The following is a 23,238-nucleotide window of genomic DNA, read 5'->3' on the forward strand; positions in this document are numbered from 1 at the left end:
AAGGCTTAGCACACAGCAGAAACAAAATTTTGGAAACAATGTCGCAGAAGTGGTGGGCTCTAAGATGGAATGTGGACAAAATAAAAGGGCACAGTACTGTGGAAATACCATATTGACAGTCACATTGCTCTTCTGCTTGATCATTATTCTGAGGTAGTGGCAACAGATGACCTTTCGTGGTCAAGAGCTTAGTGTGGTTAAAATTCAATTGAGTGGAAGAGAGCAGAAAGGAGAAAAACATGGTAACCTTTATTCTGCCATTGATGCTAACCTTGAACAATGGTCCCAAAGGGGATGAGAAACTTGTACTCTAATGTGAGCAACAGAATGGGCTTTAGAGTGTGTGTATATGTGAGTGCTGTGTATTGGAATGATTCTGTGACAATTTACTAATCATTTGAGTCTATTTCACATAAATAGTCATTTTCACAGCTCTTGCTTTCCTAACAGAAATGATTACATTTCCACAGCTTATATTTCTTTACTGACCCCGTCTCTTATTCCTGCTATCCACTGTTTCATCATTCCCTTTCTGTCTGACCTTCCCTCTTGAGAACCAAAAGAGCGCTAATTGAAATAAATGAACTTGAGAACACATCAGAGTAGATTGCATCTTCTCTCTGAGGATTTTGACTGAATGCTTGTTAGGCGAATGTTGCAGAACTAGTTTGTATTGAAGAGCATGTCTTATCTATTAAACTTTGACCAGACATTGCAGACAGTGACATGTAATCATGGCTGTTGTTCTAACCTGCTTGTCAGGTTGGGAGAGGAAAACAAAACAAAACAAAATAAACAAACAAATAAAAAAAAATCTGAATTATTTTTTGTTTGTTTTTATTTGGACACCAACGTTTGACAAATGCATTTGTTTTTCACTCACACAACAGGTTATTGCTCATAAAGTCCTGTACAGTATATAAAATTAGTACAACAAACACTATACATAGGATGGGGCAGTGCATGATGGGACAGGAGGAGAGGCGTTAATGATGGCACTGTATAAATGCTAGGAAAAAAAACAAAGCGAATTGCAAAGTTAAACATGCTAGATACAATTAGTCAACTAATTATGTTACAGGAGGTATTTGGAGGATTAAAAAAAATCTAACTTGCTAAAGGAAAACTAATAAAACTTGCACAGAAATCTAATTTCTGTAATATTTCACAGCTCCATTTGTTAATTCAAAGAAGACTGTTTAAGCCAACGTACAGAGACAGACTGTAGTAATAACATTATCTAAAGCGAAATCCCAGAGCTGCTCCACAGACAGTGAATAATGGAATTACACTTGTGACACTACAAGTGCACCCATGGTAATTTTACTGAGACGTGACAATCTCTGATGCATAGCTCCACAATAAAAAGGATTTTGAAAAAAAAAAAAAATCTCCACGGAAAATGTATGATGGATCTACTTTTGCAACATTATTAACTCCAGTTTTGATGTTATAATTTCTACTTTAGGGGCTATTAAGCTGCTATCTAACTGTAATAGCAAAATATAAAGTTGGTTTAAAGCTGGTTTTTCCATTTAAAGCAATTGACCTAAGTGTTCTGAATTGACCTTCTCTTACAGGCCCTGTGAAATTGGCCAGAAGATGTGCAAAAAACAGGAGACTAGTCCCCATCCTCTGAGGATGGTTCATGCTGCTGAAAGAGCAGTAACCCTCTCACTCTCTAGTCCTATAATCCTGCCCAAAGATACAAACAAACAAACAACATAGTGACACAAAAATAACAAAATCGTCTTTAGCACCACTGAAGAGCAAATTGTTCCAAGTGAACAGCAATGCACTTTGTTCAGATAGCAAGATATGAACAATACAGAGAAACAAAAACCTCTGAGCAGGGCAGAAAAATGAAAACAGGTTGTGTCAGCAATTCTAAAATGCCTTTAAGAGAAGCTTGAAATGTCTTGTGGTTTGAAGGACTGCAGTTCAGACTAGAGAGCATTTAAACAGCATATTCTCAATTTGTGCCTTACCTCAATCCAGGTATTGAGGTATGCCACAGCAAGTATACAGTATACCACAGTAGGGACAATATTATGATGACTTACACACTACTCTGGTCTGTAGAAACATGGGCTCAAAAAGCAGTCCAATCAAGGAAACAACCTTATTTGTTCAAGTAAGTGTCGGGTTCAATAACTAGCTACACCAAATGAATACAAATCAAGGTAATTCACTGAGCAAACTGCAGTTGAAGGGTAAAAAGGATAATTTATCATCATGCACACAAGAAATTAATTATAGTGCTTCTGTGTAATTAATATGCAAGGCTAGTTCACAACTGCTATGCAATTGGCATTAGAGTAAAATCCAAGCATGCAAGAATGGCAACATCTCTGACTTTTTTCAGTCTCAGTCTTTGTTAAACATGAGATACGAAGCACCACTCAAGTGACCATTACCAGTAAAATACAGACTATTCCTTTGTGTGATTGGAGAGATCCATCTTGTTTATGAAAGTGGTCATGGTCAAGTGGCATAGTCCTTGAAATTCTAGAGGATCATTTACAGCATAGTGAAACAATGAGGAAAAAAACAAAGAAACGAGAACAAATTAAATATATTTAACTGAAATAATTCCCTTTGGTAAACGTGCTTTGTTCTCATTGTTGCATATCTTCTTTCTTACTATTATTCCTGCTGCTGGAAAGCCATAGAAACCATGTCATTGGCTGTTGAAGAGTCTTAAATAAAACCCACCACATACAGGATCATAACATAATAAATATTGTTTGGGGCAGCAGTTAAAGCCTAGTTTCTCTTGCTGAAAACTTGCTGCGCAGGCCTTTGTATGGGTTTGTCGTTGCCAAGGCGTTAACCATTGAAGCATACTTTTCCAACTTGGAATCCAAACTTCTGGTTGCTGCCGCCAAAGTCTGCCGGAGCAACATCTATAATAGGAAGTAATTCTGCTGAGGGTGAGTCAATCTCTAAGACAGTATTTTCCTGACCTTTGCGAAGCTGAAAGAGAAGAATGAAAGCAATTAATGGAATTTGCTCGCCTTAAATCGACTACTACCTCTCTCCACTTTCCTCTTAATCCTAATTCAAGTCACTGATTTGGTAGTCATCCATGTACTGAATCAAACACTAGCCGACAACAGCAACACAATTGACAAACACATTAGCTTCATTAAGGTTAATTCCCATTTGTGCAGCTAGTCCCTTTCCCTGGCACTGTCACTGCACTGACCTGGCATCCATCATGCACTGCATTGATGAAAGGGCTTTTGGCTTGCGTCAGCTCCTCATCGTTGCTCCCCCGGAAGAGGAGGGCATGCTGGTAGGAGAGGGAAGTGCTGTCAAACCAGCCTGCTGAGTTCTGGCAGTTATAAGTGAAGGACTGCTTGGCCGTGGCACTTAGTAGTTTCAGGAAGGTCAGCTGAACTACATGAACAGGGTTCCCATCTCTGTCATTGTAGGAGAACTGAATGCCACAGATACACAGGTATTAGTGTCCAAGCTAAGCAAAAAAAAAAGTTCAAAACATCACTCAAATCTCACCGAGTACACGGAACCCTCCACTTTCACCCCAACAATAAGGCTACACCTCACTGAGATTAGGAAAAAATAACTTGTTATTAAATCATTTCAAATTATAATGAAGGCATTTACATGTGCAAGGGTGAAAATGACAGTGAAGGAAAATTAGAAAGCAATGGAATTAAGGGAAGGAAAAAAATCATCTATTCCAATGACCTGGTGTGAATGAGTCAGTGAATTACAACTGGCAGCTCTGTGATTATCTGAAAGGGTTATGAGACCTCTAAATAGGTGCACATGAGAGACCACGAATACTAGTCAATGAGACACAGCTGCCAGTGACTGTGTGAGTCACTCTGACTGCTGAAATCAAAGGCTGGCAATATCATATTAGCTATGTCATTGCATGTGATCTACGAAATTATTATAAAATTACACAGTAAAGAGATTTACAGAGAAGCACAAAAATATGTTTGCAACCAGGTGCATTTGGATGGACACACAAACGCACATCTACAGAATCACATGAACATAATCTTAAACATTAGTATCACTCGGGTAAATTACCCAACAGCAGCTCTGATAAGTAGTTTACCTGAAAAGAACTGCCAGGCGTCTGGAACTACTTGAGATTAATGCTAGGAGGTGGGGTTGGTTAGGTTTAATTATATGTTTATTTTTGTTGTACCTGCTTGCCTTTCCTGAATTGGCTGTACCAGCTTCCTGGTTTCTCTTTGTTCCATGCTGCTAATTTCACCTAGATACAAAGAGGAACACAAGTACTGTTTGTAGTGCAAAATTATAAGGATCAAGGGATATAGTGAGCAATTTGTTGTCTGATTTGTGCATTTCAAAGACTTCTATCAAGAGACTGGAGACTCACCATCTCCGACTTTTTGTCAGGGAAGAGACAGGTCTGTCCATCAGCAGTGAAATTACAGAACACCTTGATGGAGTCTCTGTTACACCCCTGGTTAGGATCTATCCAGTAGTCACCTGCAAAACCCACAGAATAATGGCATCAATCAATTACACCAAATGCTGATATAATGAAAACAACTAAGGTAACAAAATGGTGAGCAGCCTCTTGACTTAAAAGGGTGAGGGTTAAAGAAGATGCACATCACTTTTCTTTGAAGTAGATTTCTGATTAAATATTTGTTGGCAGCAAGTGGTGAAAGAAGCATTAATTACTAAGCATATTTCTTGCTAACCATCTTTGTATTTCGGTTGAACCATCATGAGCTCTTTGCATGTCCGAGCAGGGCTCTCAAAGGATCCAAGAGGCCGTCTCATGAGCTCCACTTCGTTTTTCATAGAAGACAGCGTGGCAAACACTTCTTCCATTCCCTCAACTTCCTCCAGAGGCTGGTCTCCTTGGAGGGGGTCCTCCATGTCCAACTCTATATTGTCATCCCTAGGTGGGGCTGCTCTTCTTGTCCGTTCCGAGTGCCTTCGTCTCTTCCGCCTGCCTTCCATGATAGGAAGGGGCTCAATGATTGTTGCAGGCAGTCCCTAAGGGAAGCACAGAGATGTCAAAAAGGGGTCAAATAAAAAGAAAGAGGATAAAACCAGAACTGAGGTCACAAAGTGGATTATTGCAGGTACTCACTGGAGGTCCTGGGGGGCCAGCAGGACCCGGATCTCCTCTGGGACCAACGACACCCTGGGAAATAGAAGGGGACAAAACTTTATGTCAATCACGTCTCACCTGTAGCCTCTCTAGTGCCTCTAGGCTAAATTCTGACTTTATCCGGCCAGATATGGATGCCGCTTTAAAGGATTATCCAGCTGTGTGCATCAGCACGCTGTGGTCAAAGCCTTCACTCTCAAGACACACTATACTAGTTTTCATAACATCACACAAACCAGAGCCAAATCCTATTAAATAGGCCCAATGGAAAAATCAGACACAAGGCAAGCATGGCTGTACAGCAGGCTTTTAGTTCCAAAGACATGCCGTAAACACAGCAGAGTATTATGATTATGAAGCATGGTACATTTAAGCCAACAAAAGTACTTTCTCTCTCTTCCCCAGCATATGTTCCCAGCAGCTGCTTACGAAGCAGAGGTGTGAACACAGGAAGAGCAATGTATAAATAAGAGAAATTACTTAGCTCACCGTTTCTCCCTTCGATCCTTTCTGGCCAGCTGCACCCTAAGAGAGGAGATGATGAGTATGTTAGTACTAAAAACATACATAAACTTTTAGCAGCTATTAAAGATTAGAAAACGATCTAATTACTCAAGAAAGCACTGCAAAATACTAATCAGGCACCTTCTCAATAGCAACAATAATCTGCAAGCCAGCTGCTATGTTGGGTCATAATAAGTTATTATTTATTATTTCTGCATTTCAAGCTTGTTGAAGTGTGTTTTACATTAATTTGTTGGAAATTATTTTATGAAAAAGTATAAACAAGACAACATTTACTGACATAGCTGCATACAAATGCACATGCAAATACTAATGTATTGGCCTTAGCAAAATCTAAGGATCTACCATGTATGGCCACTCAAAACGATTATTTATACATGCATGAAGTAGATGAAAAAGAGGACACTGTCTTAAGGGCTGCTGTGTAACACTTACTGCGAGTCCAGGTGGTCCTGGTGGGCCAGTGGGTCCAGGAGGACCATTCATACCCTGGATATAAGCAAAGATTTATCATATCTTGTTTGTAGACTGACGTTCTGCATGTATTGGTGTTCCTTGCTGCAACCATATATACCTCATCTCCTTTGGATCCTTGTGCACCCTGGTTTCCTGGCAGGCCTCTGTCTCCTTTCTCACCTGGTTCTCCCGGGGGGCCAATTAGACCAATCAGCCCACCATGGCCCTGCAAATAGAGACATGGTTCATCATCACTGTGTCATTATATTTAGACTGGTGCAAAACGGCCTCTCTGTCGAAAGCTAAACACTCACTTTATCGCCCTTGCTACCAGGATCTCCTCTTAATCCTGGGAGTCCTGGTGGCCCCTGTTTACACAGTCAAATGTATTATTTACATCAGTAATGTAGGGTGTACAAAATATAATTTATTCTGTTTTCATTATTTTATGAAAACCGATTCAAATATTAGCCACATATAAGAATCCTACTATTGGTCCTGGTGGTCCAGTCTGCCCTAGCGGTCCATTTAATCCTGGTTCACCCTGCATAAAAAACACACACAAAATATCAATGTGTATGGTATTCAAAGTCAATTTTAGTTTCCCAATATTATGCCACCTTTGAATAAAAATACAATTTTGCATCCATATACATACCGCTGGACCTGGAATGCCTCGAAACCCTTCTGGACCAGACCTTCCTGGCTGTCCTTGGGGTCCCACTGGGCCTGTCTTCCCCACTGATCCCGGGGGTCCACTTGTTCCCTACAGAGCAAGGAGACAGATGCAAGAGCAAGGCATCAATAGCAAAATAGATCAAAAAAGGATTCTTCAGAGAGATCACTGTTTTTTGAGCTTACCTTAGCTCCCTTCATGCCTTGCTTTCCTTCTTTTCCTGCAGCACCGACATGGCCCTGAAAAAAACAGCAGAGAATGGCATGAGCATGAGTATTATCTGCAAATAAACACTTCATATACCTATACATGCAAAAAAATATATATACAATATATATACTGTAAATTACGATTACCCTCCTTCCAGGTGGTCCTGGAGGACCAGGCTCTCCTGAAGCCCCTGGCGGTCCCTGCAGAAATAAAAGGAAAAAAAAAAAAAAAAAGAAATTCCCATCAGTTGGAAAGAAACTGGCAACCTTTACTTAATGTCACTGTGTCAACAAATGAACAAGATTTCAATTAATCTTATAAAAAATTAATGTTAAAAGAAACATTGCTGTTTACTGCTTTGCCAGGATCTCCACTATCTCCTTTAGGTCCTGATGCACCATCGACTCCCTGAACAAATCAATGTAATGTAAGAATAGAGACTAAAAAAAATCAACAACAACAAAAAAAAAAAAACCAGAATACAACAGTAAATAGAAACATTAGCTCTGACCTTAACACCAGGCTCACCAGGGGGCCCTGCATCTCCAGGGAATCCAATAGGACCCTACAGGCAAAAGCAGTGAGTTAAAAAAGCATCATATGTGGCACTAAAGGACTAGCCGGCCTAATAGCAAGAAAGCAATAAAATGTCACTGATCTGCAGAGACTAACAAGGTTGCCTTTGGGTCCGTCTTCTCCTGGTGTTCCTCTGGGTCCAGGGGGGCCAGCTGCACCGGGAGGACCAGAATCCCCCTTTTCTCCGACATCGCCTTTGGGACCCTGAGACACGAGCAAATGTAATGACAATCCTTGAAAGGTTAAGGAGCCTAAGGATAAAATGAACTTAAAAAGACCAGAAGATGGCATAAAGGTAATGTGACTCACAGCAATGCCAGGCTCTCCAGCTGGTCCAGGATCTCCAGCTTCTCCATCATCACCCTGATGGTGAGGGAAAAATTGATAACACTCTATACACACAAGTTCAAGTTTACACACACACAAACCACTACTATTCTACTGTATGTGCATATGCACACACGTGTCTTTACTAATGGGAAACGCTGACCTTCTCTCCAACAAGTCCAGGCTGTCCGACTCCACCAGGCATTCCAGGTGGGCCCTGCGGCAGGAGGAGAGAGAACAGCTTGAACTGCAGCATCATAAAACAAGAGTGAGTTTCAAATATTCATCTGATTTTGGAAAATCGATTTTTGCAGCATTCTGCAGTATTTTGTGTTTGTTTGTCAGCAGTTTTCCCACAGAAGGCAGAAACTGGAACAACACAAGAAAATACTGTCAGATTTGCTGTGTGGATATTGTCTAAATCACAGAGGTTGGATATTGTATTTCTTCTCTTTCTGTCACTTGGTTTGTTTGTTTGTGCAAGTATGTTATTATGCACACACATATGTCAGTGTACTTTGCCCTGTGTCTAGAGACAAACCCAGAAAAAAACATGTTTTTGGTAGAGTGCACAAGCCTGGGAGTTGAATACAGCCACGCACTACTAAACTCCTGCTGTCAACTGCTTTCCTCACATGCTGTCTCACCCCCATTTCACTCTTTCCCACTATTCCATGTACCGGTCCATTTATGGATCCAACCACCTCTGCACCGCTGTATTTCCAAGCTTCCTGTGATGAAGCAAAAGTGTGGCTCACATGCTTTTCTGCAACTTACTGCTAAATAATTGACTGGCATGAGAGGCTGTAGAGGGACGACCATTACTAGAGGTAAATATAACTGCCTCTCAAGGATAATAGTCTAATACTTCTTAATGATTCATAGAGCAGTAAATATAACTCTCTCCCAGGGATTATATCCTAATTCTATTTAATAATTCAAGTTTCAAAGGCAGCGTGGAAGGAAGTGCTGAAAAGAGACTGTATAGATGAAGGGCTGGAAAACACAAAGCATTGTGCTTTGTATTTCACCGCACGAGCTATTACATTGGTATTTTTGATAGTACTGTTATTTTAATGCTTGCACAAGGTGTGTGTTACTTCAGTATTTACAGACTTTCTACTTTTAAAATGTATTAAATGACAAAAATGCTAATGCAATCTTAATGACTAATTTTCCTAAAGACCAGATCAAGAACAAAGAATAAATATTTTCAAAGCTCTGAAAATTAAAGGATCATGGTACAATATGACAGAGTAATTATGAAAAGTAATGCACATCTATTCATCACGAGAGGCAAATTAGAATATCTGGTGATACTGATTATGCTGATTAGCATTACTAAATCAAGCAAACTGTGCTGGTGCATTTATTGTTTTAACTAATTTAACACTTGTTTCTTCACTTTGTGCATGTTCCAGTCCATGTTTTGCATGCATATGAACAGCTTTATAAACATTAAGACTAAGTCCTGAACAAAAATCTATCAGAGAATTTTGTAACCAAAAAAGATTTCAACTTTCAGGAGAAAATCATGAAGTGCCTGGAGCGGCTGGTCAAAGGTCACATCTGCTCTTCCCTCCCTGACACACTGGACCCTCTTCAGTTTGCCTATCGGACAAACAGAGCCACAGAGGATGCCATCGCCCTGGCAACGCATAGCACCCTCACTCACCTGGAAAAAGGGAATACATATGCAAGGATGCTCTTCATCGACTACAGCTCGGCATTTAACACCATCATCCCCTCGAAACTTGCCATGAAGCTCGTCGACCTTGGGCTGGGAACACCGATCTGCAGATGGATTCTAAACTTCCTCACAAACAGGCCCCAGGTGGTGAGAGTTGGTAAGCACACCTCCTCACCACTCATCCTGAACACAGGTACGCCACAGGGTTGTGTGCTTAGCCCCCTCCTATATTCCCTGTTCACACACGACTGTGTTGCTAAACAAGAGTCCAACATCATCATCAAGTTTGCGGATGACACAACCATCATAGGCCTCATCACAGGCAATGATGAGACGGCCTATAGAGAGGAGGTGATGGCACTGTACGAGTGGTGCCTGGAAAATAACCTGACTCTCAACATCAGCAAAACTAGAGAGATGATAGTGGACTACCGGAAACGACCAGTTAGGGAACACCAGCCCATCCACATCAACGGTGTCAAGGTCGAAAGGGTCAGCAGCTTCAAGTTCCTTGGAGTCAACATCACCGAGGACTTCTCCTGGACCCTTCACACAGACACTGCTATCAGGAAAGCTCGCCAGCGGCTTTACTTCCTGAGGAGGCTGAGGAAGTTTGGCATGAACGCCAACATCACCTCAAATTTCTACAGGGGTGCAGTCGAGAGCTTGCTGACTAGCTGCATTACAGTTTGGTACGGAAGCTGCTCTGCCAGCAGCCGTAAATCACTACAGACGGTGGTGAAGGCAGCAGAGCACATCACTGGCACGAGGCTTCCTGCCATTCAGGACATTTATCTCCAGCGATGCCTCCGTAAAGCACACAGCATCATCAAGGACCACAGCCACCCAGCACATCAGCTGTTCTCCTTGTTACCATCTGGCAGACGTTACAGGAGTCTGTCTGCTCGGACTACAAGACTTAAAAACAGTTTTTACCACCAAGCCATACGACACCTCAACCACAACACTTAAACACACACAACACAGCACTCAGAAGCTACCCCGCAGCTTCACAAGTACTCTGTTTAATCTGCACTGGTCACTTCACTTTATTGTTATTGATATTTATATTTAAAAGTGCAATACTGTAATTTTCTGCTGCTCATTCCTGTGCAATATCCCATCTGCCCTCCCGTCATATTTCTTTTCAAGATTTTCTTATTTAATCACTAGTGTACATATATTTATATTTATAGATACATATATATTTAGTCATCTTTTCTCTTTTACCATGTCTCTCTAATATTTTGCTCCTTACTATTTTTCTATTTTTTTATTATTTTATTTTATTTTATTTTCTCCTGCTGCTGAGTGACTGCTGCTCGTCAAACACATTTCATTGCAATGTTGACCCTGTGCTAACTTGCATATGACAAATAAAACTGAAAACTGAAAACGCCTCTGATATTAAAATAAAAATGAATTTAGATAATGCTCCACAATGAGTGCTTTGAGATTTTTCAAGACTGTGGGCAAGTGATGGAACTTGTAGAAAATATTACTTAATTTTTAATTATTTTACTCTTTGTACATGTATAGTTGTCTCTGTCTTTATGTGTATTGAAACTACCTTTGTAACAAATGTAGTATAATAGTGAAGTATTTATATCTAGGTATGTAATTAAAAAAGATATTTTAAAAAATGAAAAAACTACCTCTCCCCCAATTGGCCCTTGAGGACCGCGTGGACCCGGCTGTCCTGGAGGCCCCTGTGAAGACAGAAATGACATGTTTAACTAAAAGTTATAATGATAATAATAACAACAGAAATGCAGCTGAATGTAACTGAATGTAAGTAGTGCATTAGCTAGTGCTTTTAAATTTAAGTCCATGTTGAATTGTTTATGAAATGGAACTAAGTATCTATGATTGCTATCGTAGTGACACGGTGAAGACATCCACACAGGTCAGACAGTTATCCTCAGTATGACACAGGCTCCGATTCGTTCTCAAATTCCCCAAACATCCTCTCTCATATTCTCTCTTATTAATAAGAAACATCTATCCTGTGATGTGCAAGACCATATTCTTCAAACCAGGGACAGCATGTGATTTGACTCTTCTGTGTTGCTCAAGAGAGCGCCAAGCAATTAATCCTAAATGTGCTCAGCTTCAGTTTCAGTTGAGTAGATGCTGAGCCGCGCTCTGAATCACTCTGAAGTCTTGGAGGAAACCTTGTGTTGTAAAGACACTGAAACAGAAAGACAGACAATCTGCCCAGAGAGAGACTATGTGGGACTAGAGGAAACACATATCCTTCTGGTGGAGAAATACTTCGGCATTAGGGGGGAGGATTCTGTGATCCGCGGCACTCACACATGAATGAAACTTCCCCACTGAGTCCTCGGCATCTCTCTTCTCTCCCTCTCTCTTGTTTTGGTTCCATTTTAATGCATTCCCTCCCTAATCTGGCTGTGGAGAAGAGGGGCTATAGAGAATCTTGTTGAGCGTGTGTTCATGGCTGACAGCGTTGTGAGATGACTGTCACAAAGGAGGATGCTCATTAGACGGCCAAGGCTGAGGCTAATCTGATTAGCAGCTGTCACACCGTCTTCCTGCTCACAATAAGAGCCCCGCCTCTTCCTTCCACTCCATTGCTCCACTGCCTCCTTTCTGTCACTGCTTCTTTTTCTGTTTTTATTTATCTTATTTCTTTCTTTCACATACAGAATGACCTATTCATTTCCTGGGATAATCTTTCTTACACATGAAGCCAAGGTCTATTGAGTACTACTACTTTTCAATCTTGGCCTTAAATCACAGATTAAAAATGATGTAGCGATATTACAGGTTAATGCATTTAAATAGCTTTCTTTCTACTAATAATAATTATTTATAAAATATAACCAAATGCCCAAATTTACATGCCAGATTTTAATGACTGACCTGTCAGCATAACATTGACTGCTATGGAGCTAATGAGGGACTATAAGAAGTCTTAAGGATTGCTCATTTGTTAAGCGTGTCATTATGTCACTGCTGTGATATGTCTCTACTAAAATCTTTTGCTCGCTATGATATTGTGCATGCTGGCTCTCTGACACGGCTTACTGGGATCATTACCTGGAGTGGAACCGTAGTTAACATTATTAGTTTCACTTGTGCTTTTGCTGTTATGACAAGTCACACTGCCTGCGTATCAAAATGTCTGTTATTGGGAAAACACAAATATAGCTAGGTTTTCATAAATTCCTCCAAGGTGGAATTTGTCAGTTATTACAGTTTTCAAGCATGTTTTAAGGGGAACACTACTGGAGGCATTTTCTTAAGCACTTGTCCACATGAGGTCCCAGAGCAGCTGGAGCTCAGCTATCACTGGCCAGGAGGTGTTGTACATCCTAGGAAGGTTGCCAGTCCATTGCAGGGACACATACAGTGATTCCCACTCACAACCATAAATAAAACCAATTTAGAATCACCACTTAATCTAATGTGCATTTCTTTCGACAGTGAAAGGAGACCAGTGTATCCACAGAAAACCTACACAAGCTTTGACACAACAGCCTTATTTCAGGATGTAGTTGACTCCTCTTTAATTTGTGTGCATTTGGCTCACAATAAACTGGAAAAGCCAAGACTGGATTTTCTTTGGATATCAGTCTTACCTCTTGTAAAAACATCAGCACTAATCACTGACCTCAGAAAAACCAGCCCCACTCAACAACACATCCCACAGTTTCAGGGTAGTAAATGTTAATGATTATCGGCAGAGGAAAGGGTGACTCACAAGTTTAAACCGCAGCAGCAGATTCAGCACAGCTGGTGCTAATGAACTAAATTACTAATTAAAGCTCAGGTGGGGCGTCTGTGTACCAACTATTGACTGCAGATACCTTAAAACTGTGCAATACAAACACCAGAATCTTAAAAATAAAACAATTTTGCCTCCTTTGTTGTCTCATTGGAAGTCTTTTTTTCCATAATAAGCAATTTAAAGGAAAAATGTATATCCTAAAATAACATTTAGCTATTACATCTTTTCACTAGAATTATCTCTCTAAAATAAAGGCATATTCTATCATACACTTACTGAATTTCATCACTTATTCTTTCTTTAATTCTTTTTATGTTTATTGTCCTGGAGAAAACTATCATACTCATAGCTATTCTATTATTTTTGTGCAGCTGTGTATATCTACCCAGAAACAGAAATTGTAACAAAACATAATGAACTAAATAGTGGTGCATTTTTTAATGAATTATCCTAATCTTGCCAGCTTTGTCTTTCCATCTCCTTTTAGTCCCACAGAAAGGGGATGGTATTTGTTGTTCTGCGGGAAAATGCAAAAGTAATAAGTCAAAAGGAATGCTGGGACCAAGGAAAAGCAGATTCATTTGTATGAGCTGGGCAATAACTTCTATAATCTCACACATAATAATGCTAATAAGACCATTTTCCTCCACTTATCCAACTCGGGGCTAGGCTAGCGTGGGGCTGAAGCCTATCCCAGCTGTCATAGGACGAGATGAGGGTTACACACTGGACATGCTAGACAGCCTGAAATTTGCACTCACACCTACAGCCAATTTAAAATCACCAAATAATATAACTCAGCTAATTGCATGTCTTTGCACTGGGATTCAAACCTTCTTGCTGTGAGGCGACAGTGATAACCACTGCACCACTGTAATGCCCAATTTCCTCATCATGGATGAGGAAAAATGTATATCATGTAAATGTGTAAAGTGTAAATTTACACACTATTTGCAAAGGCTACGGATCCTATGGTCTAATATCTTTCTTGTAAATAATTGTTTCCCATTACTAAATACATACATGTTTGAATTTCAAAGAGATTAAACTGTTCTTGATAAAGTGAAAAAATTAAAGAAACATATTTAAAGGTTTTTAGATGAAGTGAGAAATTGTGTTTAACATTGAAAAAGATTATGGGTAGTCAAAAAGATAATGATGTAAGATCTCAGAGAAGTGATGAGTCAGAAGCAACCTGAAAGCAGCAGTGGACCTAATGGACATGAGATGAATGATGTATGTGCTGAGATTGCTGTGCAGTATTCACCATTGAGCCAACATGCCCACTCTCTCCTTTCTCCCCTGGTGGTCCTGGCATTCCCTACAAAGAAGTATAGTGATAGGCATGAGAAGGGAAAGGAAATACTCTATTGTAATTATGGAGACATAGTCACTCTTGAAATTCAGTGCTTTTTTTTTTTTTTTACCTGTAGTCCAGAAGGACCAGATCCTCCCTTAAAGCCTCTAGTTCCTTCATCTCCTTTTGCCCCATTCATGCCCTGCTGCCCACGAGGACCTGGTTCACCATCTGCACCCTAAAACAAACACAGACAAGCCCGCATTGCACAATTGCACAGTTCAAACCAACCTTTATGTTTTTTTTATTGTTTTTAAATTGTGGCACATACCAGCAGTCCTGGCTGACCCACAGGTCCTTGAATTCCAACAGGTCCTGGGGGTCCCTATAAAGGAGCAGACTGATAGTTCAATACATATTTACTGATGGAAGAACACGATTAAAGGCTCAGGCTTTCTAAATTATGACAAATCATTCATAACCCTTTATCCCCCACCTCCTGGTGATTCACACTCATGCTTATACTTAAAAACGCATACTCACAGCTTCCCCTTTGTCTCCTTTGCTACCCTTCTGGCCTGTTACTCCTGTTTCTCCCTATCAAGGTAAGTGCAAACACATGAAAAACTAAGTCCAAAAATCAGCAAGAACAAAGGTTGCAAATGTTAGCTGTTCATTACACCTTGTCTCCATCCTCCCCTGGAGGCCCAGGAGGTCCTGCAGCCCCTGGCAGCCCTCTTGGTCCCAGTTCTCCATCACGCCCAGCTGGCCCTGGAGGTCCTTTCTCTCCCTAGCAAACAGATAGCAAAACAGCATATATCTATATTATATATTATAACTGTTATTCTCATTAAGCAACACGACACATTGATTAATGTGTCACACCAGGAAAAAAAACACTTTCAGGCAAGCAGACATGAACACACGTATATATCCTCTCACTGTCTTCTTTACCTTTCTCCTGCTCTCTGGCTCATAATATCACATTCTAAAGTGAGAGCACACGTTGCTTATTACCCAGTGGTGGGAGGTGATTGTGCCATACGTGTTAGTGGACATTGTTGCGTAAGAAACAAAATTAGCAATGTTCCAAATCTTACTGGCTCGCCTTTCTCTCCCATCGGCCCAGCAGGACCAACGCCGCCAGGGCGTCCTGGCTGGCCAATAGCGCCAGCCGGCCCAGCGGGACCCCTCTCTCCAGTGGAACCCTGGAAATAAGAAGAGATAGCGAGGTGAGAGAACTATATCACATGATTCACTATTTGATTTAACGCAACGGTCACGATCACTGGTCACCATGGAAACAGCCTCCTGCTTCATATGTCCTAGCATTCTATAAAACATAGCGGCAGAAAATGGAGCAGGGAATAGGATGGGAAAGCAATTTCAACAAATTAGACGTACAATAGGTCCAGCAACACCTGGTAGGCCTTCTCCTCCCTTCAAACCTGCAGGACCCTGGAGACACAGAAACAAACAGACTTCACAAATCTTTACAAATCTTCACAAATCTGTAAACAAATCTTTTTACACCTTTAATTTGCAAAATTCTTAACTTGAGATCTAAAGGCAATCACATGAATTAGAGTACCTATAGTAAATGTAAGTACTCTAATTTAGTGCAAAAACCTGACTCATCAATTGCTGTTAGCAGTCAGCACAGTATAGATATTAGGTATATGAAAATATTTGTTACTGTTTGGCCAGGCGTCCCTCTGCTCCCTCTGAAGCCTTTAAGCCCAACAGGGCCACTCTTCCCAGGGGCACCTGATGGACCTGGGTCTCCCTAGAAAGAGCAAATAATTGGCCTTCATATACCAACCAGACAGTCACACCAAGGAAGAACATTTATCACTTATAGGCCATCATACACTCGAAACTGTCTGGTTTCATGTGTTGTTTATTAGAAAATTAGAGAACAGGATGAGATCCAAGAGATATTCTGGCAGTGCTGAGAGAGTCTTTGGGCTTTATCTAATATAACAGTGATAAGGCAATACTGGTAGGTGATTATGAGCCAAACATCATGATGAAAAGTACTCACCTTGGCACCCTCTTTTCCGGCAGTTCCTGGTAAACCATGCTCACCTGGTGGCCCTGGTGCACCTGGATGGCCTCTATCTCCTGTTGGTCCTGTCTCACCAGATTTGCCCTAAAAGCAACCATAGCATACAGCACATAGCAGATGGTAGTTAGTTACTGTAGATGTCATTTGTGAAAAACATCCAGTTTATTAAAAATTGAATTAAAAATTGTTGATTTTCTTACCTGTGGTCCAACCACACCCGGGGGGCCTGGGGGCCCATTCTTTCCTTGGAAGCCCTACAGAAAAAGAAAAGTGATAGTTGTGACCCTCTGTCACACCTGAGGGGAGCTGATCCTTTTATATGATGATTGATTATCAAAAGGCATTGTGTTTTTATCAGTTGTTTACAGTAGATCAAAAGTGACTCACTGGTTCTCCCCTCTGACCCGGATGGCCTGGTATTCCATCCTTTCCAGGTGGACCCTGCAAAAGAAGAATTTTCTGATATGACTATAATAAACAAATCATCAAAGGTCAATATAAATTTTGGGTAAAGTAAACCAAAGGACAAACACATTGTAGCCCACTCACGTTAGGCCCTTTAGGTCCTGGTTCACCGTGTCTTCCCTGTGGTCCTCGAGGACCCTAACAGATAAGGCAGGTTATCAAAACGTAGCTATGATGCCAAGATTTTACACACAAAATATTATTTAGGTGCTAAATGTATCATATTTATTATGAAGTAGTTAAAAACATTACCTGTTCTCCAGGGGACCCTGGAGGACCATCTTGTCCAGCAGCACCCTAACAAATTAAAAAGGCAAAAGGCAAATGAATGTATAGCTAGAAATCAGACACTCAAACATTTTTAGTTTTCGGACTGCCAACAAATTTTTAGCTTTCCCAAATTGCTCTTTGAGGGTGAGAGTATGAATTGACAGTAGCGTGCCAGATGGCCTGCCATCAAGAATTGCAAAGCAACAACCAGTTTGCGCTTTGTCAAAGCATTAATCCATGAGTTAGCCAGGTGTGTGTAAATGTGTGCATGGACATAATCTTTGTTTATGACACTACATGTACCTTTTCTCCAGGCTTTCCAGTTGGTCCCTTTCCTCCTCTTCCCCCACGGGCTCCCTATTGGAAAACAAACAGCAGGCTTATTAGCACATTGATAAATTATCAGGAGGTGGAAGACAAATATGTTGTAATATGAAAACATTGTGGTGATGTAACCGTGTGAGTCACAAGTTATCACATTGATATACCATATATAATTAGACTGAGTATACTCGGGTTTCTATATTAAAATAAAATGGTGTGTAGGCAGGGCACCTAAAGCTGTACTCACAGTAGGACCTCTTTGCCCACCGGTGCCTTGCTGACCAGCTGGGCCCTGCATTGTAAAGGGTAACAAGTATTCATCAGTCAGTTAGTTCAATACATATCCCCTACATAATAAATGTAAATGCATATCGTGTGAAAGTCAGAATGTAATGTGTATTAAAATGTTCATATAGCTCTCACCCTTCGTCCTTTCTCTCCTGGGACCCCGGCCACACCAGGGAAGCCAAGTGATCCCTGGAGACACAAGTAGAGGTTAATCAGCCTCAGCCCTCCATTTATCAGACATCACCCCTAATGTCTCATTAACTTATAATTAACTACTGTATCAAATTAAAGCAAATCTAATCCATGAGCTCAACACAGCCTTAAACACACCATTCATCAACATGTAATGAATTGATGTCACTAATGAACTATAAATAAAATAGCCTTTTTTAAATATGCTATTCATCATCCTTTATTTTTAATCAGACAGGAAACAGTCCAGCCAGTGACACACATCTTTCTTCTTAAAGCTCTGATAAAGGACCAGGGGATACATTAACTGATCATAATAGCCCATCAACACTAAATCACCTTAGGACCTTGTCTTCCTGGGTATCCTGGCAAACCGGGCACTCCAAGGTTACCCTGGAGAGAAAAAAGACAAAAAATAGAGAAGGAAGAAATAAGGCAAGTATTAAATAGAAAACCCCATAACCAGTCAAGATATTTATAATGTACTGCACATTATTATTGTGCCAAACCAGCAAGCAATGTCTGTATTACTGCATAAAGTGACGACATAAAGATTAATAGCTAATACATGCACACCGGTGCAGTGGCAATTTCGCCTCAGGACTGGGGTATAATGCATCGTAATAAATGTAAGGCCATTAAAATCCATATGTTCAGTATTTTTGTGAAATTTTAAACTGTGATTTTATAGGAAAGCGTTGTCATTAAATAACTGAAAACTAAGCAAAACTAATCCATAACTTCGCTGCTCAGTTAGAAACAAGTTTTCTTCTTTGGCAGTCTGTCTGGAAGAAAAAAAAATGTTTTTTTTGTTTTTTTTTAATAGCTCCACCTTCTCTCCAGATATCCCTGAAGCACCAGTATCTCCTATGGGTCCAACTTGACCCTTTGATCCCTCTGGTCCATCTTCTCCACGAGGACCAGGAGCTCCATTATCACCCTGAAGTCATGAATGAGAGCAGAAAGCAAGTAAGAAAAATGTATCTTAGTCAAAAGACAATAACTAAGAGAAAACAACATAGAGGCTTGTTATTAGATGTCACTCTCACCATGTCTCCCTTGACACCCATGTCACCCTTGAACCCAGGGAAGCCATCTTCTCCCTGTCATTCATTGTGAAATGGTAATAACTGGACTTTAAACACCATCATAACGATAAAACTTGTCAAGTGTCCTTATAGTTGCAATCCATTGTTTGAGCACTAGCAGAAAAAGAGAAGTTCACAATCTATGTCACTCACTTTCTCTCCTTTGCTCCCCTTTAGACCTCGAACTCCATCTGCTCCCTTTGAAAAACAAAAACATCCAGTTTAAGAAAACTAAGAAACCAACATTCAAGAAAAAAAACTCTGGGCTTTATATATTATACAACTTACCTGTATTATCAGAAATGAATCAACTTAAAATAAAACAACTGTAAATCTCTATTGATTTTCTCTTTACATAAAATTGATCCATTTTCCAGCAGTTATTGGCATTACATTCATTTCATGGTAAAAAATCGAACAAGGGCTTCCCCCTGGAGGATTTAACAATTTGTTAAATTGTTAAATCCTTTGTTATGAGTGATATCATATCATATCACTCATAACAAACCCAAACCCAAGCAGAAAGCCTTTCTATGACAACTTCATATTTTATTCCACTCTTTCAAAAGCATAGTCAGTCAAAATGGACTACTTTATGTACTGTATGTAACATTTGTTCTATCCGTCAAATGCTTCTCATTTGGCTATTGGCAGTCCCCTTGAGAACTGAGGTTCTCTCCCTCCATGTGTCACCTGTCAGTCATAGACTCACGTAGCTTGTCCATCATTGTCTCACCTTTACTCCCCGAATCCCTGGGTAACCAACTGGTCCCTGAGCCCCTGGTAAACCCTACATGAAAAAATAACATTACTATAGTACTCTTTTTAAAATAAGAAGTAGCCACCAAAGAGGCAATTCTCTTATTAGATATGGATAAACAATGCACTCAGTGACTTTTTCTCTTGTCAGACAAAAAGGAAACAAGACAAGCAGATGAATCTGAGTGCAGGCTGCGTACACTAATGGACTTGGGCTTTTTTATAATAAAGATGGCATCGTTGGGACACAATGATCATAATGATAAGCCTTAATGTTAATACACAGATGTAGATTTGGAAAAAAAAATATGACATTGGCATTTTAATATCTTGATCCATTACTGCTATAGACAAGCTTCAGACATGCAGATACCCACTTGGATGCCTTTTTCTCCTGGGGGGCCCTCTCTTCCTGGGTGACCCTAAGCAGGAACAAAAGTACCCGTTTGACTTATCAGTAAAATACATGATTATTATATCACCTCAACATAGGAATTTCTGTTTGAAAAGTGAAAAACAGGAAGCTGCATCAGGGCTGAGAGTGAAGCACCATAATATCTCACCAAGTTTTGCAAAAAAGCAATACAAGAACCATTATTTATAAAAATGTGTTTGACTTCCATCTAAAATTAATCCTTGTAAATGAGAAAAGCTTCACTGTGAAATGTCTTTTATTCAAAATGCCTTGCCTTGGATCCTTGGATCCATTTCAGAAAATGCCTCCTATGTCCCCCTACCGGCAAACCACAGAAAGTGTAAGTTAGCCAATTTAATCCTTGCCTACTTTTCTGCATTGTGTGTGTGTGTCTACATACAAACAGCTGTATGCATACACAGTCTGCTTAATTGGCAAGGCAAGGCAAGTTTATTTATATAGCACAATTCAACAACAAGGTGATTCAAAGTGCTTTACAGAGAAATTAAAAAATACAAACATATAAAAAGGATGATTTAAAATGGAAAAAGTTTTAGAATTTAAACTTAAAAATGAAACAGATGCAGTGGGTTAACAACTCTCTCTGTTTCATAAGCTAGTATCTTTGTCTAGATACTATTAAAAATTAATAAATAGGCTTATTTATTAAAATCTGTACATAAATGCTATGTTTAAACTGATTGCAGTACATCAGCTGATGGTGACTGGTGCATTATCAGTAGAAAATTCAGATACTGAATATAAAAAGATGTGCACAGACACAGGTTTGCGTGTTACTTACGGGAGGTCCGTCAATGCCTGGCAGTCCCTGCATGCCTTGTTTCCCCTGGGGACCCTGGATGGGACATAAATAGGTATCAATACTAGAGTCAAGCGTCAGATGCATAACACCTCAACTCATCACTGAGTGAACAAAATTTCCACTTTGCTGCTACATATTGTATTTGTGACCAAGTCTTTATTATTTCTTTTATCAGTCCGGCTTTATGATGTGCAGCACCCAAGGCTGTCCCAGGTGTCTGTTATGCCTGTGTGTGTTTCTTGTGTATTGATTTCTTGTCTAGCTCCACCTTGCCTGAATGGGAGCCAGAAGTGGCTTGGTCATGCTCCCCTGTTCAGCCTGTCTCCTTTGAGTGTGTGATGTCAGGGTTCATAAGGGCACAGCTTTAATTTTGAAATTAAGTGAGAGACATGCTACCTACCTTCTCTCCTGGCAATCCAATGGGACCCTGAGGCCCAGGCAAGCCCTACACCAAACAAAGCATCAATCAAGTTAAGTGTTGCGTTTAGGAGACGGCTGGGAGCCTAGATTTGCATGACTCTGTGTGTTTTAATATGGTGCATTTATGTGAATAATAATATGATCTATCTGAAAATATGACAAACACTTCTTTACATGACTGTAATGTCATTGACTGCATTTTAAAATGACACTTTGTTGCTGTCGGGTACAAAATGTTGTTTCTACTGAAACAGTCCTTTCATTAACTAACAAAACAGCCTCTTATATTGAATCCTTTATTGAGTCATGCAAATGTATAATTAATTTTTATATGCCCAAAAGGCCAAAGATACTTTTTAAACCTAGAGAAGAGCAAGTAAACCTTGAGATGGAGTAACAATGCAAAGAAACAAGTCTTTGCATCTTTATGCACAGAAAAAGAGTTTCTAAATGCATTCTCGATGCCAACTGTGTAATACTGAGGTGATTAACTCTCAAAGTAACTTTTCTGATGATGAAATACCTGCACTCCAGGATTCCCCTGTTGACCTGGGGGCCCCATCTCTCCAATTGGACCCTAAGAACAAGAAACCCTGGTGATCATACAGTCTGTCCTCTCATAATCTTGGTCCAATGGTGACATCACATGACTGGTTAATATTTCCATTAGCAGTTAAACCTAAGTTGCTATGATTTTTCTAGTGTAAATAAAACCAGTAATCATTGATACATAATAGTAGGTTTGAGAAGATGTGACTGACCGGGTTGCCCTTTGAGCCTGGTACTCCATCAGTTCCTTGAATTCCCTGACAAAAAATGCATGTCAATAAATGTTAGAAAACGGCAAATTTAATGTCAAAGTTTAATCAAAATATGGAGATAGTTCGACAGTTTTCTTGTCCATCTTAGAAGCATATCGATGATTCATGCACTAGAGAGGCCTTTACAGAGTTGAAGCAGCTGAATAGCTTTGATCCTGTAATTCAGTCGATGTTGACTTACCGGTTGCCCAGGTGGGCCAGGTGGCCCCCTTGGCCCAACAAGACCTCGAGGACCCTGGAGACAAAACACAGCAAATAGTCAGCAGCTAGCCTGCATTCATGATGAGAGTGAATGAGAGTGGAATACTAAATCATGAATAAAAACTAAGGCGAGGGAGAAAAAGAAGGAGAGACATAATATACTTTGGTGTGTGTGTGTGCATGCATCTGCTTTGTATGTGCTAGCTGCGGAGACTGTGCTAGCCTGTTAGCATGAGTGTGTTTGTGTGCTCTGTTTTTGTCAGCCTCCCTCTTTGTAGGCTGGCCAAGCCACCTGTTCCAAAGCCACATCTGTGATCTCCTGGGAAGTGATTGATATGGAAATATAATCATTCAGGCCAGGATTTTATCTCTTCTCTCTCCTACTCTCTCTTTCCACTTTCCTCACTCCATCTCTCTTATCTCATTCACCACCAAACAAATTTCTGTCTTGTGTTTGTCTCT

The 23,238-nt window shown here is 40.2% G+C and overlaps 1 protein-coding gene across 3 annotated transcripts in view; it reads right to left on the minus strand.

Annotated features, from left to right (window-relative positions):
* Positions 1–820: 820 nt before the first annotated feature.
* The window catches only part of col5a3a (collagen, type V, alpha 3a), a 48,109-nt gene continuing 25,691 nt past the window's right edge, over positions 821–23,238 (minus strand). For all 3 annotated transcript variants that reach the window (XM_085157157.1, XM_085157158.1, XM_085157156.1), the window contains 47 exons: positions 22,757–22,810; positions 22,516–22,560; positions 22,278–22,331; positions 21,735–21,779; positions 21,314–21,367; positions 20,474–20,518; positions 20,074–20,127; positions 19,491–19,535; positions 19,299–19,352; positions 19,082–19,189; positions 18,589–18,642; positions 18,193–18,246; positions 18,017–18,061; positions 17,749–17,802; positions 17,428–17,472; positions 17,260–17,313; positions 17,098–17,151; positions 16,911–16,964; positions 16,687–16,794; positions 16,339–16,428; positions 16,047–16,100; positions 15,743–15,850; positions 15,325–15,432; positions 15,186–15,239; positions 14,974–15,027; positions 14,773–14,880; positions 14,613–14,666; positions 11,247–11,300; positions 8,065–8,118; positions 7,884–7,937; positions 7,671–7,778; positions 7,510–7,563; positions 7,353–7,406; positions 7,145–7,198; positions 6,974–7,027; positions 6,771–6,878; positions 6,603–6,656; positions 6,427–6,480; positions 6,231–6,338; positions 6,092–6,145; positions 5,621–5,656; positions 5,111–5,164; positions 4,713–5,013; positions 4,382–4,494; positions 4,187–4,255; positions 3,209–3,442; positions 821–2,976 (listed from right to left, as the gene is read on the minus strand). In XM_085157157.1, the coding sequence (XP_085013283.1) occupies positions 2,830–2,976; positions 3,209–3,442; positions 4,187–4,255; positions 4,382–4,494; positions 4,713–5,013; positions 5,111–5,164; positions 5,621–5,656; positions 6,092–6,145; positions 6,231–6,338; positions 6,427–6,480; positions 6,603–6,656; positions 6,771–6,878; positions 6,974–7,027; positions 7,145–7,198; positions 7,353–7,406; positions 7,510–7,563; positions 7,671–7,778; positions 7,884–7,937; positions 8,065–8,118; positions 11,247–11,300; positions 14,613–14,666; positions 14,773–14,880; positions 14,974–15,027; positions 15,186–15,239; positions 15,325–15,432; positions 15,743–15,850; positions 16,047–16,100; positions 16,339–16,428; positions 16,687–16,794; positions 16,911–16,964; positions 17,098–17,151; positions 17,260–17,313; positions 17,428–17,472; positions 17,749–17,802; positions 18,017–18,061; positions 18,193–18,246; positions 18,589–18,642; positions 19,082–19,189; positions 19,299–19,352; positions 19,491–19,535; positions 20,074–20,127; positions 20,474–20,518; positions 21,314–21,367; positions 21,735–21,779; positions 22,278–22,331; positions 22,516–22,560; positions 22,757–22,810 (3,528 nt within the window). In that variant the 3' untranslated portion in view covers positions 821–2,829. The remainder of the gene's footprint in view (positions 2,977–3,208; positions 3,443–4,186; positions 4,256–4,381; positions 4,495–4,712; positions 5,014–5,110; positions 5,165–5,620; positions 5,657–6,091; positions 6,146–6,230; positions 6,339–6,426; positions 6,481–6,602; positions 6,657–6,770; positions 6,879–6,973; positions 7,028–7,144; positions 7,199–7,352; positions 7,407–7,509; positions 7,564–7,670; positions 7,779–7,883; positions 7,938–8,064; positions 8,119–11,246; positions 11,301–14,612; positions 14,667–14,772; positions 14,881–14,973; positions 15,028–15,185; positions 15,240–15,324; positions 15,433–15,742; positions 15,851–16,046; positions 16,101–16,338; positions 16,429–16,686; positions 16,795–16,910; positions 16,965–17,097; positions 17,152–17,259; positions 17,314–17,427; positions 17,473–17,748; positions 17,803–18,016; positions 18,062–18,192; positions 18,247–18,588; positions 18,643–19,081; positions 19,190–19,298; positions 19,353–19,490; positions 19,536–20,073; positions 20,128–20,473; positions 20,519–21,313; positions 21,368–21,734; positions 21,780–22,277; positions 22,332–22,515; positions 22,561–22,756; positions 22,811–23,238) is intronic.

This window comes from Neolamprologus multifasciatus, chromosome 4 (genome assembly GCF_963576455.1).
Source record: "Neolamprologus multifasciatus chromosome 4, fNeoMul1.2, whole genome shotgun sequence".
NCBI classification, from domain to species: Eukaryota; Metazoa; Chordata; class Actinopteri; order Cichliformes; family Cichlidae; genus Neolamprologus; species Neolamprologus multifasciatus.